We start from the raw sequence: 20,589 nt of genomic DNA, 5'->3' as shown, positions 1-20,589 counted from the left end.
TTCTAAGATTTCTAAGATGTGGTTTGCACATGAAGATTCAAGCTAACAACATATTTATTGGAAGAGCTGTTACCTGTAGAGTAGAAACTGGAACTAAAGGCCTGTGAAATGCCCCAGTGACATCACTATCAAATCATGTGACCAGTTCTTAAAAACAATCAGGCAATCACTTAAATATAACATCCCTCCCCCTTTACTTCTGTGGTCATGACAACAAATTACTATGATATTATCCATAGAATCAATAATACTCTAGACACAGTACTAATCATTGGACACAGTCAATCAAAAAGTCAATCAGGAGAATGTCTATTCCTCCTTGGTTGTATTCGATGTTCTGGAACTTGGCTGTCCTTTACCCTATCAGTATGATTTAGAACTTCTGTGGCCACTTCTCAGAACTAATTTTGCATCATTCTCACCTGGTATTGTAGCATAAACACAATCATCAGGCAACTCAGATTCAACTAAGTCTTCTGTAGTAGGGGACTAAAGTTGGTATTTCTTTGGTTTGAACTGTGCAAGAAATTGGACCGGTTTGTGCTAAAACCATGGCCGGTACCCATTTCTTACTCATGGCATAATTACACAATAACACTTGATCGTCCTGTTGAAATGAGCTTTGTTTTGTCCTCACTTCTCATCTAGCAACTCGAGATTGTTGTTGACACCCTATTAACTATCGCTGGAGTTTCTGGAGGTAATAACAAATCATATGTAGTTCTCAACTTTCTCTTTAAGAGTAGTAACAGGTGAAATTTCGATGGTCGCGTGATTAAAACTTCTATAAGATGTCAAAATGCTATTCACACAATGTGATAACGAACCTTGGTCTCTTGAAGCTTTCAAAGAATGTTTCAAGGACTGTACGAATCTTTCAGCTAATCCATTAATTGATGGATAAGGTGCTGATTCTATATGCTGAATACCAAATACTTTCAGATAACCCTCAAACTCGTGAAGTACATTGTGAACCATTATTGCTAACAATATGTTCCAGTTTACCAAATCTTTCAATACTTTTGTCAAGTTTTTCTTATTTGGTCTTCCTACACTAGCATGTCAATCTTTAATCCGGCTGTTGATTTTCCCCAGCCTAAAACTCAAAGTGCAAGGAACTACAATGTTTTTATTTTCTACTTTAATGTTCACGACAAAACAAAATACCGACTCATTGCCTATTTTGTTTTTGTAATGTCCTAACTATGTTTGGGGTTGTGTGTTTTAAACAAAAAAGAAAAAAAGATGTGGTTTGCACGTGTAGATTCAAGCGAATGAGAGATTTATTGATGTAGAAACTGAAGCTAAAAACAGGAGCCTGTGAAAGTTTAGAAGTACAGTGGAGCCCCGTTGTAACGCGATGGTTGGGGTCCATAAAACGTTATCGTGGATGTTATCGGGGTTGCGCTAAATCACTAAATCGGAAATAGTAAAAGGATCCAATGATTCATCGCGTCATATCAGATTTCGCGCTAAATCGCGTTACAACAGGGCTCCACTGTATAAGTTTATTTATTAATGTCACAAGTAGGCTTACATTAACACTGCAATGAAGTTACTGTGAAAATCCCCTAGTCGTCACACTCCGGCACCTGTTTGGGTACACTGAGGGAGAATTTAGCACGGCCAATGCACCTAACCAGCACGTCTTTCGGACTGTGGGAGGAAACTGGGGCACCTGGAGGAAACCCATGCAGACATGGGGAGAACGTGCAGACTCCGCACAGACAGACGGTGACCCAAGCCGGGAAATGACATCACCATTAAATCGTGTGACCAGCTCTTGAAAGCAATCATGCAACCACTTAAATATACAACAAAAATCATTCTTAATCTTATGGATTGGGAATCAAGCAATTCTTGCAAAGACCAATATAAATTCAGTGCAGCACACTTCTACACCCCCCAGCACGATATGGCACCAGTTATACTGAACTCTGAATCTGTTCTGTTGAAAATAACTTTACAGCAGGCAAATATCAAGTACAGCAATCAAACAGATGATAACATACCTTTCTTGTTGCTTGATCACATTCTTGTGGGTCTCTAGAATGGTGTTGTTCTTTTATTAAGGTGGTACTTGCTGCAGTACATAAAAGGTCATAAAATCAATTGAGCTATAAAAGGTCATCAAGCAACAGCCTGACGGTCATACTCTCAGATCAACATCACTGATTCCAGGCTCCATTAATTGTCATGGCCAGCTGTGTCACTGCATTGGGAGAACTGGGTCCTGCCAGGACTTGAAATAAATGGTGGCCACAGTTGCCAGCCTATCATTGAAAACCCCACAACAGGATGGCATGCAGCCTCAGCCTTGTGACACTCCAGTGGGCCACTTCCAGGCACCTGCAGAGCTTTGGCCTGCTGTCAGGAAGATCCCAGCTGGGTCAGAGGTCTACAGGCAGAAAGTCAGCTTTCGTCACATATCTGAATCTCAGCGTCTCATGAGGCACAGGCTGTAGATTGTTGCCAATATCTCCAGGCACGTGGAGCAAGGTCTGTCACTGAATCAAGTGGGCGTGCATTGCCAATCACCATGAAAGGAGTTTTACTGGAGGGTCAACACTGATTCTCTGCCTCTATCTGGAACTGTGCAAAGAGAAAAAGCAGAGAGTTAAGAGTGTGAGAAATGAAATGTGCAGAGAGGGTACAATGTTGACATTTGTGAAGTCTAATTGTAAGGGATGGGCATGAAATAGGCTTCAGAACAAAAGTGCCGTCTTTCAGATGGGGATGCATGGAAGCACCACGAGAGAGAAGAATGAGTAAAGTTGCAAGTGTTTTGGTCTGAGGTGGAGAATCCTGAGGAAGTCAAGCATAGAGTTGGCACTTGGCCACTCACCTTTTCACTCTTGAGGTCCTGGAGCCTCTTGCGGCACAGTACCCAGATTCTAGGAACCAACTCAAAACTGCTCACTTCCTCTGCCACTTCTACCCACAATTGTTTGATTTGAAAGGCTTTTCCTGCATGTGAGAAACAGCACTTCATTCCAATTGCTCAGATCCCAGAGCAAGGCCTCCAGGGAAGTTTGAGAGACATTGCGTGGGGTGGGGTGGGGTGGGGGGCAGAACCAGCCTTTCCACAGCTTTCCATTGTTGTGGATGTTGAAGCCTCATGAAACAACATAGGAATCAGCAACTGATCCCTGCTGGTGGTCTTAAAGATCCTTGCTTTGACAAAGTGAGGTTGGACATTATGCTTGTACTCTAACTGGTTTGGAAACTCACTGTGGCCGAGTTAAGGAAACACGGCAAGCCCACTTTGCTGATGAGTGGGTTCGTGACCCGCTATCGGGGGCAACTGTGCCTATAAACTCCATTTCTCACTCCACAGATGCTGCTTGACCCATTGAATATTTCAGCATTCTCTTTTTTAAATTTCATACTTCTAGCATTTTGCTGTTATATTAGGTTTAGAAAAATATTTGGTATATAATCCCTCATCCTGTTACTGGCTTGGATTGCTAAGATCAGCTATACTACAGTCACATTCAGCTACTTTTTTGAACAATTTATTTCAAACCAACATTCTATTTATTTATTTGTCACAAGTAAGCTTACGTTAACACTGCAATGAAGTTACTGTGAAAATCTTCTGGTCACCACACTCCGGCGCCTGTTCACAGAATTCTACAGTGCAGAAGAGGCCCTTCGGCCCATTGAGTCTGCACCGACTCATGAAAGGCCCCGACCTGCCCACCTAATCCCACTTCGGGAATATGGAGGGAAAATTTAGCACCTAACCAGCATGTCTTTCATAGAATCATAGAAACCCTACAGTGCAGAAGGAGGCCATTCGGCCCATCGAGTCTGCACCGACCACAATCCCACCCAGGCTCTACCCCCACATATTTACCCGCTAATCCCTCTAACCTACGCATCCCAGGAATCTAAGGGGCAATTTTTAACCTGGCCAATCAACCTAACCCGCACATCTTTGGACTGTGGGAGGAAACCGGAGCACCCGGAGGAAACCCACGCAGACACGAGGAGAATGTGCAAACTCTACACCGACAGTGACCCGAGCCGGTCACACTTCATAGAATCCTACAGTGCAGAAAGAGGCCATTCGGCCCATCAAGTCTGCACCAACCACAATCCCACCCAGGCCCTATCCACATATCCCTACATATTTACCCACTAACCCCTCTAACCCATGCATCCCGGGACACTAAGGGGCAATTTAGAATGGCCAATCAACCTCGCCCACACATCTTTGGACTGTGGGAGAAAACTGGAACACCCGTAGGAAACTCATGCAGACACAGGGAGAACATACAGACTTCGCACAGACAGTGACCCGAGGCTGGAATTGAACCCTGGCCTTTGGTGCTGTGAGGCAGCAGCGCTAACCACTGCGCCACCATGCCACCCATTTCTTGCTATTACTATACAAGATTCTTCACATTTCTCCCTTAATCTACAAAAAGTTGGCCTGTACGGAAACTTCTTTGCTAGGGGTGATTAACACTGTTCAGTCACTTGCCATTAGCAAGGACTCCGGTATGCACACATGGCTGATCTGGACGTTGAGTGTTCTACTTGGGAGTTCAGCTATAAAATATAGTTACCTATACTCCCCCAGTGAGTCACCCGTGCAAGACTTAACATGTCACTGCTCGTCTATGGTGTTGACCACAAACCAAACTTTATTTTAAATAAATCATCAAAAGGACATTTTAAATAAAAGATTTAACTTTTATTTAAAATAAATGCTTTTATACAGGTTTTCAAAACAATGTTATGCTCCATTGTTTAGGAGTCTGTGGCACAATTTTCAGCTAGCTGTTACAATGAAACATGATATAATTAAGCAAGGCTCAAAAAATTAATTTTCTTTTAATAAACTTTTACTGTTACCTATGCCTGCAAAAAAGCATATCAAAACCGAATACATTGTAAGCACATTCTGTAACTGATTTGTGATGCCATAGTTTAAAAACTGTACAATTATATAAAACTTGTGTTTTTACATTAGTTACATGAAAAAAAACAAATACTTCATATAGAATTACTTCATAATGTACTGGAAAGATTTTATATTTTAAAAGAAACAAACAAGTAACTAATGCTGGTGATTAAAACGGCTTCACGTAATACTATAAGGTGTAAAAAAAAGGTTGGCAACATAAACTACAGTTAAGTAAATTAAACTAATAACCAGACATTTGGGTAAGCAAGCTAAAACAATGGGCTGTGATTTTTGATTCCCAAACAAAACTATCTTCATATTCCAAGTATCCGTAGTAGTCCTGGATTTGTGTGGGGGATTTTTGTTTTAAAAAGGTTTTTGAAGTTACTAACAGACATGCACAAGTTTGATAAATATTCTGTGTTTTTTTTCTCTGCCTCTGACATTACGCTTAGTGGAAAGCATACAGATCATACTATTTGTTTCAAGACATTTTAATTTTGAAACAGATTTCTAATGAGGGGCCTTTCAAGTTTGCTGTGTTGGTTGGGGAGAACATGCCATTTCCAAAACTGCAGTAGGCTGTTTGGTAGCTGGTTACTGTTAGTGCACATACAGTGTTAACTGATCTGGTAACTAAAAAGAGTCCATGGTAAAAGATTACAGTACGAGGCGCTTGCTGGAATAAGCAGCATATGTTGAGTAACAGCACTCATATCTAATAAAGGCATTTTAATGGCCTGAATATATCTTTCAATATATTTGCTGTCACATCCAACCACTGGTAAGCTTAAAGAACATATCTTCATCCAAGCTTTCGTTCTGATCTTTAGCCCGCGTCGACAGGAAGATGTAACCACCAATGAACTCGTGAACTACCTTGCAGTCGATATCTCCACAGATAAAAGAAAGTCGAACGTCATCTGCAAACTCAACAGTCACCTAAACATAGACAAACAAAATGTAATGCATTTATAACAGTTAGAGGTTTAATGTACTTTCCGCTTTCCAACAGGTCAGGCAGATTACATGCTTTTAATGCAAAATATGAATTCTCACCTTTAGGAGAACTTATAAAGAAATCACAAACTAAAGAACGTTACTTTACAATGGGTTTTGTTGCTTGTTTTTTGATTAAAAGCTAAGGTACGATTAACATGCATTGTGACTTTTATTGAATATTAATGCTAATTAATATGCTGCTTTTCCAATAACAGTTTATCTGTAAAAACCATTGGTTTGCGCTTTCAGGTTTCATTTCTATTTTTTGCTCCTCAAAAATAAAGTAGCAAAAATTAAATATGATTGTCGATCAAATGGTTTCCAACCCTGAAATATGCTCCATAATGTATCTAATAACGGAATATAGCTTATAACTATTTGCTAATGTTTGTTTCATCTGCAACTAAAACTTTTAAACAGAGATTTCAACCTGATTGTGTTGCTTCTACACATGAATTCGGATCCACTTGCTTGTCCCACATAACCACTAATCAAACATAACTATTCAAAATAGTGATAACATCCAAATTATAAATTTGCCAAGTTTCTTGAAAATGTAAAGGAATTGGTACAGTTCTAATTAATCCATACCATTTTGATCTCCCAATTGACATTCCACTGTTTCATGTTGCTGAACCTCCATGTCTTGATTGCATCTCCTGTGCTTGAATCCATCCTGATCAACCTATTGTAGGCTATGCCAATCAGATCATCTTTCTTACTTCCTTGAAATCTAAGGTGTAGCAAATTGCATAACATTTTTAATCACAAAATGTAATGACGGATGGAGCAACATAATTTTTTCAAAATATTCAACATGGTACAGTGGTTAGCACTGCTGCCTCACAGCGCCAGGGAACCGGATTCAATTCCCGGCTTGGGTGACTGTCTGTGGAGTTTGCATGTTCTCCCCATGTCTGCGTTTGTTTCCTCCAGGTGCTCTGGTTTCCACCCACAGTCTGAAAGACATGCTGGTTAGGTGCATCGGCCATGCTAAGTTCTCCCTCGGTGTACCCGAACAGACGCCATAGTGTGGTGACTAGGGGAATTTCACAGTAACTTCATTGAAGTGTTAATGTAAGCCTTACTTGTGACTAATAAATAAACTTTAGTTCTCCATGAATGCCTGTATTTTGCAACTGTCAGAAGCCTGGATAAAGTAAATGATTTTTTGAAGTTTAATGTTCATTTGGGTCGAATATTACAGCAAAACATCAGGCACATAAAAAGCTACTGAATTACATGTCCCCAGAAATATGAATGACTGCAGAGCACAAGATCATTGAGTCATTTTTAAATATCTGATTTGTTGAGGAAAATATTGACAGATGTTAGAATTGTTTATTTAAGATCACAATTTTAATATAGATAACCATTTTAAACAGAGACTACATTGGTGCTATTTCCGATAGAAATAAAAAAATTGGAACGATGAGTAGAGAAGTCCATACATTCACTCAATTATAATGTATTTTTCCTGCTGAAACATTGACACATTGCTAAACTATTTTAAATTGAGCATTTGCGAGAAAATCGCCTTTGAAGATTTTTCAGATTCAAGTGATGTTTCAAGAGGCCCGACAGTGCCGAATTTTTAAACATTCACGTCATGTTAGTGCAAGAAAGTGAATCAACAGAAACTTCTGGAATACAATAATGCAGTCATTTACAAAAAAACTCATGATTCACTTTACCGCCTACAGTAAAATAATGAATGGTGGCAATTACTGTATTCAAACTGGTAAGCGATATCCCAGGGAATTTCCAGAGGATGCATCTCGGAAAAACGTATTTAAATATTTCAGCTTTGCTCCGTGACCCCATTGCTGACCTAATGCAATTACTTGGAGCGTCGTTATTTTGTGTTCTTTAAAGATAATCTGCTTCTCAAGTAGCTTCTAAAGGAGGGAGGGACGACGGCAACTATCTAGGTTAACTATCTCCTCACCCAAGAAAAGAGTATATTTTTATCAATAGTTAAAGCAGTGAGCAACCCCATTAACACAATTTATGAATGACCCAAATGCGAAAGAGGCAGAAATTCTGCAGGTTTTCAAAATTTTGTGCCACACACCAATACAACCAGGAGGATGTATATTTCCAGGCATTGACCAACGCAATGCAAACCAGGCAACGGAAGATGCATAACAGGTGCCAAGAACAGATACTGCTTTCATTTCCCACACGGAGAAGGTACTTGACTCCCAGCTAATAATTAGAAAGTGCAACGAATATAGCCGCATTTCACCCCCTGCCGGGGTTCTGCCCAGAGGAACTAAATGCCTATTTGTGAGTAAGGGATGTATGTCACCTTCTTGAGACAAGTAGGAATATAAAAAATGTTCAAGTTTATTTAGAACAATTCCTGGCAATATGGACTTGGTTGTGTGTTCACCAAGATGGGAGATTATCAAGAAAGGCTTCTGATGGAATTAGTGAAAATGTGGTCTCATAGAACAGTACAGCACAGAACAGGCCTTTCGGCCCACGATGTTGTGCCGAGCTTTATCTGAAACCAAGATCAAGCTATTCCACTCCATCATCCTGGTGTGCTCCATGTGCCTATCCAATAACCACTTAAATGTTCCTAAAGTGTCTGACTCCACTATCACTGCAGGCAGTCCATTCCACACCCCAACCACTCTCTGCGTAAAGAACCTACCTCTGATATCCTTCCTATATCTCCCACCATGAACCCTATAGTTATGCCCCCTTGTAATAGCTCCAACAACCCAAGGAAATAGTCTTTGAACGTTCACTCTATCTATCCCCTTCATCATTTTATAAACCTCTATTAAGTCTCCCCTCAACCTCCTCCGCTCCAGAGAGAACAGCCCGAGCTCCCTCAACCTTTCCTCACAAGACCTACCCTCCAAACCAGGCAGCATCCTGGTAAATCTCTTCTGCACTCTTTCCAGCGCTTCCACATCCTTCTTATAGTGAGGTGACCAGAACTGCACACAATCATAGCAGCTATATTCTCATCATCTACAGAAGATGGAACGGACTGCTTTCCTGCATCTTTCTAGTATCAATGGTAGCTTGGGCGGAAATGCTAGAATGGAATATTTATTTAATTGTCAGTTAAACCCGTATCAAACAGAGCTAGCCAAGATCTTCTTTGAAAGACGACAATGGCCAAAATTCTCCGTCTTGCCCACTGTGGGAATTGTAGCGGGCGAGACAGAAAATTCAACAAACCAAAGGCTTGTTGAGCTCGGGCGGGAATTTCCGGTCTTGAGGCACTTCCGGCCGGAGAATTCCAACCAATATTAATGGTCCACCAAAGCACTCGACCCTTGGAAGAAATATTTGGCTAAACATAAAACTTAATCATCTGAGGGACAGCTTCATGGTATTCGGTAGGGAAAGATTAAGATTTTTTTCCATACTGTCCCTAGTACTACACACATGAAACAGGTCTCACACTGGCATATTTAAATTGATTTAGCGGTAATTTCAATGGCTACCAGGGAAGACCAGACACCAGTCCTGGCGTTAAAAAAAACTGGGAGCCATTGCACACGGGGTGACACAGTGGTTAGCACTGTTGCCTCACAGTGTCAGGGACCCAGGTTCGATTCCTGGCTTGGGGTCACTGTCTATGTGGAGTTTGCACATTCTCCCCATGTCTGTGCGAGTTTCCTCAAGGTGCTCTGGTTTCCTCCCACAGTCCAAAGATGTGCGGGTTAGGTTGATTGGCCATGCTAAATTGACTAGTGTCAGGAGGATTAGCAGGGTAAATATGTGGGGTTAAAGGAATGGGCCTGGGCGGGCAGCCTGGGGAGGTGGGTTCAATTCCCGGCTTGGGTCACTGTCTGTGTGGAGTTCTCCCCGTGTCTGTGTGGGTTTCCTCCCACAGTCCCAAGATGTGCGGGTTAGGTGGACTGGCCATGCTAAATTGCCCCTTAATGTCAGGGGACTAGCAGGGTAAATAAGTGGGGTTATGCGGCCCTGGGTGGGATTGTTGTTGGTGCAGGCTCGATGGGCTGAATGGCCTCCTTCTGAAACTGTAAGGATTCTGTTCAAAGCTCAGAAAAACTTGCAAAAACAAAGACTGCTACCTCACAACTTCTAATTAATTGATTCCAGATTTATCATTGTTACCTTGCAATGAAGTGTGTGATACCAAATTCAGGCAGTGACTGCCAAGCCTGAATAAACCTCATCTTTGCTTCAATGAGACTCATCTGAGCCACATTCTGATGGGCCTCAAGTATTCTGGCAGAGATCTGGAAAAAAAAAATGTAATTGTTACTTGCTTTAGCTATGGGTATTAAAAAAAAACTGAACAAAGGAATAAAAGGATTGGCACAAACCTGAGTAATAAGGTTAAGAACATGGACGTATCTAGGTCTATAAGAAGTTAGTTTTCTTTCGTTAAAAAGCACAGAACACCAGAAAAAAAACTTCCACTGTCACATGATCAAACAGGTCAACTGAATTGGTAGCCGTGCATTCATGTAAACAGTCTTACAAATATGTTAACTGCCTTTAATGGAACACACATTAATTCTTCAGTGTCAGATTTTATTAAAATTGCCAGGATTGCAAAATCCTCATTTACTGATGGTTCTTTGTCTCCAAGTTTGGATCCAGTGGAGGTTTTCACTTCAGTATTAACATTTAACATTTCTGACACACAAAGAAGCCCACATACAGACAAAAATATTTTGTCCCATCACAGTGACTGAACTGCAGACTTACCAAGTCCCTTACATAGCCTGGCTGAAGAGGGCAGCATGAAGAGCAAAAAAGGAAGTTGAAAGAAAATGCAGTGAGAATAAGGTAATAAAAGCGCACAAACAGCTTTTATCCATCTGCCTCCCACCACTCATGAAAAAAAACCAAACAGATGAAATGATTTGCTGAAATCCAAAAAGGTCATTTAGCCAAAAAAACTGTAAAGATTGAGTGCTACAAACACAAAGTAAAAACGCCTGATGAAAAAGTATCAACCCAAATCTTGAACATGATTCAATTTCCAAGTGGTTAATTTTTTTTTGTTGAGGGAAAATGTACCATAAACTCACCACTTACAAATCTAAAGGATTGGCATTAGTTCAAAACTATTTAACCCATAACCTAAGCACACTATATAACAGTAATAATTAAATTACTATTAAAAAAACTATAGTTGGAATGAAATGAGTAGACTCAAACATGTCAGCACTTTTAAACATCAGAAGAGCAATTTCTTATACCAGCCACATGTTCTTCACATCTATTCTTGAGCCATGGGCTTAAGGGAATATAAAAGCAACTTCTTTACAAATATAGTTATACCCAAATTGCTATGTACTCATGCACATAACCAATGAAACCACAATGGATTCATATTCTGTAAATGAGAATATTGTTCACAATGCAACAATCTGACAAAAACAATTAGTTTTGCAGGCTTTCCCTCCACCATACAAATAAGTATTCATTATTCTAAATAAATAAACAGAACTATGGGTATAAAAGAAAATCTAAGAATATGCAGCATGATGAGCTATAGAGAATTCCATTAAAGGACAGTTTGGGGATGAAGAAAGGTTGCAAAGATGACTGATATTAATTTTAAAAATTGGAATTTTACAAATGATGCTAGTGGTGTCCATGTAGCGCCTAATATATGGAACAACTGAGTGAAATATAGGAAAGGAATTGGCTTTTTTGAAAAGGCGGATGTGACATTGGGTCTGGAGGTTGGGCATACTACTCTTCCGAAACAAGTCAGCAGAGATACCAGAAAATCAAAATTTTTCAATTCTCTTTAAATAAGCAAATTTTGTCACTGGTTTGACATAGGCATCATAACATCCTTTTCAGGAGGGAGAGATGGGTAAAATCAGATAACTATGGACTAATTAGTCTAATATTAGTTGTTAGTAAACTGCTAGATTCCACAACTGGAGATAAAATTAGTGACCATTTTGAAATGCTGCACAAGGGTAAAAAGGATAGTCAGGATGGATTTGTTGAAGGCATGTAGTGATCAACACATTTAAAGAGAGATTTGTTTGGAGTGATGACTGGATACATGGAATATAGCGCATACTGGTTTTTAATAATGTGTGTCAAGAGGTTTGTTAGAAAAAAAAAATCACGTTTATGGTATGAGGAAGCAGCAATACGGATAGCAAGTTAGTTAACAGAAATGAAACAAAGCTGGGGTAAAGGGTAGGTCTTGGGATCAATGCTCGGTTCAGTTTTGTTCAGAGTATACATAGATGGGCTTGGATATAGCAAACACAATCCCAAAATTTGAGGCTTGCACAAAAGTAGGGGGTTTGATCAATAGCGCTGAAGACTTCAAAGACTTCAAGACAACAGTAAATGGGATTAACAGAATGGACGCATATTCAATTTAATGTGGATAAATGTGAGGCAATATGTTTTAGAAGAATCACTTGGATTTGGAGTATTCATAGAATATTGCATGTGAACAGAGACAGGGGCCTGCGGTTCACTTCAAGTAGATTATTTCTTCAAAGCGCAAGTAAAAAGTGCCCAACAGAATGTTTGGTTTAGAATAAAAAGTGGCATTGACTAAAAATGTAATGACATATTTATGCAAATCACTGGTTAGACCACATGTAGAGTGCTATTTGCGGCTTTAGGCACCTTATTAAGCAAGGACTTTAAAGAAATAGAGCACATGACAAACTCTTCACAATGGTATCAGGAATGGAAAACATTAATGTAGGAAAGTAAAATAATGAGAATGCTGGAAATCTGAAATAAAAACATATACAGGAAATACTTAACAGGTCTGGCACCCTCTGTGGGGAGAGAAAGAGAAAGTTAACGTTCCAGGTCATTGACCTGAAATGTTAATGTAAAACAGACGCTCAAAGCACTGGGGTTACAGACAGTCCTCAACTTTACGACGTCCAAGTTACAAAGAATGTCACTGACGACATTTATAAATTGACATCTTTTCAACTTTACGGTACTGGTTGTGACTTTACAACACCATTTACCAACTGCAATATGCTCCGTTTTTGACAACCACAGGAAGGGCAAATGGCTTCTCAGCTACAGTACAGGAGTGTCTTTGAAAGTGTGGGCACCATTATATCATGGAAAATACACTACTGTAAGGCAGTTATACTGAAGCAAGATCTCAAACCTCATGCTACTCAGTGAAAATACAATATCATGCTTTCGTTCAGGAACTAATCCCTCACTTAAAACATTGTTCTTATGGGAGAACTGGTTCAGACTTGCAACGCTTCAACTTACAAACTGGTTTTCAGGAACCAATTATGTCAAGTTTGAGAACTGCCTGTACTTCCAGAGGAGGAGGAAAAGCTAAAAGGACATGCAAGCTAAAAGTAACTGGTGTAATCAGCAAGTTTGCGGATGACACGAAGATGGCTGGACTTGCGGATAGCGAAGAGCATTGTCGGGCAATACAGCAGAATATAAATAGGCTGGAAAATTGGGCGGAGAGGTGGCAGATGGAGTTTAATCCAGATAAATGCGAAGTGATGCATTTTGGAAGAAATAATGTAGGGAGGAGTTATACAATAAATGGCAGAGTCATCAGGAGTATAGAAACACAGGGGGACCTAGGTGTGCAAGTCCACAAATCCTTGAAGGTGGCAACACAGGTGGAGAAGGTGGTGAAGAAGGCATATGGTATGCTTGCCTTTATAGCACGGGGTATAGAGTATAAAAGCTGGAGTCTGATGATGCAGCTGTATAGAACGCTGGTTAGGCCACATTTGGAGTACTGCGTCCAGTTCTGGTCGCCGCACTACCAGAAGGACGTGGAGGCGTTGGAGAGAGTGCAGAGAAGGTTTACCAGGATGTTGCCTGGTATGGAGGGTCTTAGCTATGAGGAGAGATTGGGTAGACTGGGGTTGTTCTCCTTGGAAAGACGGAGAATGAGGGGAGATCTAATAGAGGTGTACAAGATTATGAAGGGTATAGATAGGGTGAACAGTGGGAAGCTTTTTCCCAGGTCGGAGGTGACGATCACGAGGGGTCACGGGCTCAAGCTGAGAGGGGCGAAGTATAACTCAGATATCAGAGGGACGTTTTTTACACAGAGGGTGGTGGGGGCCTGGAATGCGCTGCCAAGTAGGGTGGTGGAGGCAGGCACGCTGACATCGTTTAAGACTTACCTGGATAGTCACATGAGCAGCCTGGGAATGGAGGGATACAAACGAATGATCTAGTTGGACCAAGGAGCGGCACAGGCTTGGAGGGCCGAAGGGCCTGTTTCCTGTGCTGTACTGTTCTTTGTTCTTAACATTTAGATATGAAGCTTGAATTGGGAGAAACCAATTACTCTGGTTGTGAGTGTGCGGCTGGAGGTGAGGTGAGGTGGGGTGGGGAGGTCACCAAGGTTTTGGGTCATAAATTATCAGTGTGGGTGAAGAGAAGTTTCAGAATGATAAAGAGGGTTATTAGAGCATGGGCTTTTCTGCAGACAGAATTGAGGCAGAGATTGCTTATATTTTAAGGGGCAATGAATAACTATTTGAAGCAAAGATTGATCACTGCACATTTGCACCCCTAGCTCAACTGAATACCTCTTCCATGCCCTTGTTAAAACTGGTCTATTCTGACACACTGCTGGTCAGCCCCCTCATCTTGCATCCTCCATAAACCAGAGCCCATCTGAAATTGAGCTAGTGCATCCTAACTTGCAATAAGTACTCCAAAAGCGAAATATTACAGACAATGGAAGTCTGAAATAAACAAAGTGCTGGAAATACTCAGGAATTGACAGCATTTGTGGAGAGAACAGTTAACATTTCAGGTTGTGACCCTGCCAGACTGGCTTTGTATTTACTGCATTTTCTTGCGTTTATTGCAATATATACTCAGCTCTGTGCTCACTGACCTCCATTAGCAGCTGATCCAATAATATTATGACTTTAAAATTTCTTCACTGCTTTCAAATCTCTCCCTGGCCTTCCCCTTTCTCATCTCTAGAACTTTCTTCAGCTTTACAAACCATTCTAGATCTCTACACTGCTCCAATTCAGGCCCCTTACACATCCACGATTGTCATCTCTTCATTGGGCACCTTAAAGCAAGCCTTCCAGAGTCTAAACTCTGGAATTTTCTCTCTGAACCTCCCCCATCCACCTCGGTTTTTCATTTACAGTGCATCCGAAATCCTAATCTGCGCTAGTATCACTTTATGTGGCTCGGTGTCAAATTTTGTTTGACAACCTTCCTGTGAAGTGCCTCAAGGTATTCTACTATGTTAAAGGCACAATCATAAATATAAGTTGTTACTGTGTTGAACAAGGCAATAAAATAATCCAAAAATATCCCTATCAAACAGCAGAGACACAGACTGACTAATGTCCTTCTGTTTCATAAACTTTTATGATTCTAATTTAACTCATTAGTAGTTTAGAACTTAGACTAGCAATTTATTTATACTGCTCTCACTGGAGGCAAACTTTGATCTAACCTTGAACAGCAAGAGTCACTAATTCTGTTAGTGACTCCATTTTAACAATCTTTAACTTTCATGATTAGGCAAGTGCTATTTCTAGCTTTGAAGCAAAAACAAACGATTGGCAGTCTTTAGTTCACAACAGTGGACGCGCCCTGTGGGGGGTCAAGAAAGCAACATTTTGTACTTCAGCAAATGTGAAAACATTTCTGAGATGACTGCAAAGTACCACAGCAAACAAATTTGGGTTAAAATTCCATGAAAGCCTTGTGTACTAAAGTGCAGAACTTTGGTTCTAGCTCCATGAACTGAATTTAGCATTTCCCTTTAGATCATAGGCATACATTCCAGGAATTCTCCAGACACTCAAGCTATTTCTTCTTTCTCTACAATAAATTGACAGTCTATAATAAATACAATCAGTGCAGTATATAGTTACTTGACTGCAGAGGCAGCAAAGGGATGGTGCGATTAAAAGCAGCAAGAGAGCTATAAAGATATCAAAAATATCTATTCGTAGTAGTAAACAGAAAAATCTTAGCTCCAAATATGCTGGGCAAATCTTCAGTCTTGTTCAAATCCTCATGAATGAGTTCTCTTCAATCAAGTGGTATACCACAAAGACCTGCTGCGTGTCTCAGTCTCTGTGATTCTGAGAGACTCAGACTTCGGAGTTTCAGTGATGTTTTAAGAAACACCCTGCAAGCCAATCCTACAGTGGCTTCCTATGAACTCTTCTATCCTCCTCAAAGCCCATCTTCATAGCAAATATGAATCACACTGGCCTTGTATCCAGGTAGAAATACTAATTAGCTAGCCTTTAAACTCCAATTTCACTTTGTCTTGAAATAGGCAGTTTAAAGTGCAATTATTTGCAATATCTGACACAAGAACAGAAGAACTAGGAGGAGTAGGCCATCTGGCCCCTCACGCCTGCTCCGCCATTCAATAAGATCATGGCTGATCTTTTCGTAGATTCAGCTCCACTTACCCAAACCATTCACCATAACCCTTAATTCCTTCATTGTTCAAAAAACATGACCTTCCCTTAATGAACCCGTGCTGAGTCTTACCAATGGGACAATTTATATCCAGATGTCTCGCTATTTCTTCCTTGGTGACAGATTCAAGCATTTTCCCTACTACAGAAGTTAAGCTAACCGGCCTATAGTTACCCGCCTTTTGTCTACCTCCTTTTTTAAACAGTGGCGTCACATTTGCTGTTTTCCAATCTGTGGGAACCACCCCAGAGTCCAGCGAATTTTGGCAAATTACCACTAGTGTATTTGCTATTTCTCCCACCCTGGGATGCATTCCAACAGGACCAGGAGACTTGTCTACCTTTAGCCCCATTAACTTGCCCAACACTACCTCTTTCGTGATAATGATAGTTTCTAAGTCCTCACCTTCCATAAATTTTTGATATGTTATTTGTGTTTTCCACTGTGAAGACCGACACAAAATACCTGTTCAATGCCTCAGCCATTTTCTCATTTCCAGTTATTACATCCCCCTTCTCATCCTCTAAAGGACCAATGTTTACTTTAGCTACTCTTTCATTTTATATATTTGTAGAAACCTTTGCTATCTGTTTTGATATTCTGAGCTAGTTTACTCTCATAATCCATCTTCCTTTTTTTTAAAAATAGCTTTTTTCATGGCTTTCTGTTGACCTTTAAAGATTTCCCAATCCTCTAGTTTCCCACTTTGTATGCATTTTCTTTCAATCTGATACCCTCCTTTATTTCCTTAGGATATCCATGGCTGATTATCTCTTTCTACAGTCCTTCCTTATTACTGGTATATACTTTTGCTGAGCACTGCGAAAGATCGCTTTGAAAGTCCTCCACTGTCCCACCATAAAGATTTTGCTCCCAGTCTACCTTAGCCAACGCCTCCCTCATCACTTTATAGTCTCCTTTGTTTAAGCACAAGGCACTGGATTTTACCTTCTCACACTCCATCTGTATTTTAAATTCAACTATACTGTGATCGCTTCTTCCGAGAGGATCCCTAACTGCAAGATCATTAATTATTTCTGTCTCATTACACAGGACCAGATCTAGGATAGCTTGCTCCCTCGTAGGTTCCATTACATACTGTTCAAGGACGCTATCGTGGATAAATTCTATGAACTCCTCCTCAAGGCTGCCTTGACCGACCTGATTTGACCAATTGATATGTAGGTTAAAATCCCCCATGATAATTGCTATACCATTTTTACATGCATCAGTTATTTCTCTGTTTATTCCCAACACCTTCCTGAAACTTTGGAAACAGTCTATACACTGTCAGCACAGGTGCATTGGTCATTGTTGAAAGGCATGAACCTTCTTCCCAATAAAACAATCTTGGCTTCCCTTCAATTTTTAACACAAAAGCCATCAAGCTGGTTGTCACGAGAACTCAGAACAGGTCACAACAACCCTTCATTCCTCCATTTTACCCCAAATTAAAAAAGACAGGGTCCCAAAACATCATAATCTTATAAAACCTAACATTTGTAATACTTGATACGCATTTATCAAAAAAAATCCTACAGTAAGCAAAGACAATAAAACCACAAATTATATGAACATTTGTGGCTGTAAACTTTGACTTTAGCATTTCAGTACAAGGTCTAACCAAACACATATGCACTGTCTTCTATACTGCAGCACAGGCTGGAGGACAAAATCAAGGAGTACAAAAGCTCATTTTAAATTACATCGCACTCAATTACAGATTTTCTCTTTCCTTTCTTTTGTCGTAGGAAGACTTTTGACAACAGGAAGGAAATATTACATGGGCAACAGTAACTGCCTTCAAATAAGCATGAATCATTCTTCCCAGTTCAGAAATGCTAACATAGTGAAACATTTAAACAGAGCGGAATCATGGAATCTCTGCATGGTTTCTTAATGCAGGCATTTGCATTTCAAACCTTTCACCAACTGATTTATCCACACAAACCAACTTAAAGCCCTCAAGTCAACCTATACCAAGTTAGCCAACCTTTAAGCTGACCCCTCTGCATAATAGAGTAAGATTTATCAAGAAGTGCGTAAACAAAAAAACCTCACTGTTAATGAGGTAGTGCAAATGCATTGTATATTAAAAGGAGGTCTACACACTCGTCTGCACCAGCCTCAGTGTTTTACACATTGAATTTGCTGCCTACCCAGAAAACTGTCTTGTATAATGGATTTTAAATGCTTGAACTCAAAATATTTCAGCTATTAAAAAGAGACACTTCAGTCAATAATTTATAGATATAAACCTTCAATTGAGGTAGAAATTACCTTTAAATTTAGTATTTGTTTAAACAATCTAAATTTTTATTAATGATAAATTAATGATATAGTTGTATCCTTCAACAGCTCCAAGCTTGCAAAGCCAGACATTTCACGTGATAAATTGGAGCACATTCTCTGACGGTAATCAAATTTAAACATTTATTATCATGGCTTATGGCATTATGTGCCCGCAATCTAACCTGTCACAATAGGCTCTGCATCTGAAGGACACAGCCTATCAGACTAATCATTTCCAGCAAGACGGTATTTCCTCCCCAAACAATTAACACCAGATCCTTCAAGCTTTCATCTAAACCCACTGCTTCTATGTCAAAAATATTAATTTCACAGCCCTTGCGCTGAAGGTTACTTAAGGAAAAGCATAATTGAGAACAGTTGGCACAAACTAAAACATTATTACTCCTGTAGGTGGTGGAAAAAGGGAGATTCATCACGTGACATTATTTCCAAAATAGGCATGTGCCAATGATAGACAAGAACAGATTGGGCTCAGCACCACAGCTGTAAAGCCTGGCAGTACTTTGTCTAAGTTCACCCACAAATAGTCTGTTTGTGACATACAACAGAATCGCTGGGATCCAAGATACCCCAGCATTAGACCTTTCTAAGAGAAGGGACAAGAAAGAGAAAATTGGCAAATGCACACATAAAAATTCTAGTTTCTGAAGGCCCAATATAATGTCTTACCTTCCGGAGGTTGTGTGTGTCAATTCAGGCTTCAAACAAAAAAGAAAATTGCAAAGCAAAACGGATACTAATAGAAGACAAGGGTTTGATAACAATAAAAGTGTCGAGGGGATCAGGATAAGCTATTAATATTTATGTGAAGATATTAGGGCACATGGAAGTAGGTTTTAGTAGCATCTTAGTAAAGAAGAGAGGCAGAGAGTGACAGAGAGGTTTCTGGAAGGAATTCCAGAGATTAGGGCCTTGGCAGCTGTAGGCATACTACCAATGATGGAGCTATAAAAAGTCAGAATGATTATGAGATCAGAATTGGAGAAGTTCAATTGAAAGGGCTGGAGATTACAGAATTAGGGTGGGTGAAGTCATGGAGGGATTTGAAAACAAGGATGAGAATTTAAAATCACTGGTATTGTTTAACTGGGAGCTGATGTAGATCAGTGAGCAGAGTGGTGAATGGAGAATGGGATTTGGTGCATGTTAGAACATACAGCAGAATGAGATTACCTTGGTTTTTTGGAGAGCAGAATGTGGAAGGCCTGCCTGTTGTACATTGGAAGAATCAAATCCAGGTGTGACAAAAATATGAAGATTTTAGAACAAATATGACAGAAGGTAGTGAATAGTCTGGTTCAGCCCATTACAATTGGCAGGGGAAGGGAGGGGTTGGCACTTCGGGAACAGAATTTAGGGGGCAAATGGAGACCAATAAGCAGAATGTTGTTGAAGTGCTCAGGGGTCTTGCCTGCCAGCAGGAGAGCCAGAGGGAGAGCTGCGGTGCTTCCTTTGGGGAAACCTGCCAAATCAGGCAGTTGAGGCGCCAGCAGGAGGCCTTTCCCAGGAATCAGCACTTGTGGGCTAGAGGCTGGCGGTGCCATAGGGAAAGCAGTGGTTACTGTCAAAGTGACAGTCACTGGCGTCCTAGGATCGCAGAGTGATCCAGGTCTGAGTAATGGTGGGATTGGCTTTTCAAGGTGGCGGTTGTGGGGTAAGAGGGTTTGCTGTGGAAGTGGGGGTGATGTCAGCAGCAAGGGCAGGGGATAGATTTTCCCAATGCCGTGTCCCTCAATCAAGCATTGAATGCTTTTCAAGGAGGAACCTCCCAATAACTGCGATCTTCATTATATTTAGTTGGAGGAAATTTCTGCTCATCCAGCACTGGTATCAGACAAGTAGTCTGATAATTAAGAGAAAGAGAAAGATCAGGAGAGGTGGCCTCATCAGCGTATATGTGGAAATTGAAGCTGCCTTTTCAAATGTAACCCTGATGGGCTGCATGT

The 20,589-nt window shown here is 40.4% G+C and overlaps 1 protein-coding gene across 2 annotated transcripts in view; it reads right to left on the bottom strand.

Moving 5' to 3' along the window:
- Positions 1-4,676: 4,676 nt before the first annotated feature.
- Positions 4,677-20,589, bottom strand: part of fermt2 (FERM domain containing kindlin 2) — a 130,729-nt gene continuing 114,816 nt past the window's right edge. The window contains exons 14-17 of one of the 2 annotated variants that reach the window (XM_078233916.1): positions 10,625-10,645; positions 10,025-10,149; positions 6,509-6,650; positions 4,677-5,857 (exon numbers count right to left, since the gene is read on the bottom strand). In XM_078233916.1, the coding sequence (XP_078090042.1) occupies positions 5,684-5,857; positions 6,509-6,650; positions 10,025-10,149; positions 10,625-10,645 (462 nt within the window). In that variant the 3' untranslated portion in view covers positions 4,677-5,683. The remainder of the gene's footprint in view (positions 5,858-6,508; positions 6,651-10,024; positions 10,150-10,624; positions 10,646-20,589) is intronic. The other variant, XM_078233917.1, reaches the window with a different exon arrangement.

The sequence above is a fragment of the Mustelus asterias genome, chromosome 18, assembly GCF_964213995.1.
Source record: "Mustelus asterias chromosome 18, sMusAst1.hap1.1, whole genome shotgun sequence".
In the NCBI taxonomy this organism is placed as follows: Eukaryota; Metazoa; Chordata; class Chondrichthyes; order Carcharhiniformes; family Triakidae; genus Mustelus; species Mustelus asterias.
The sequence above is the reverse complement of the archived record's forward strand: the minus strand, read 5'-3'. Positions and strand labels throughout refer to the sequence as shown.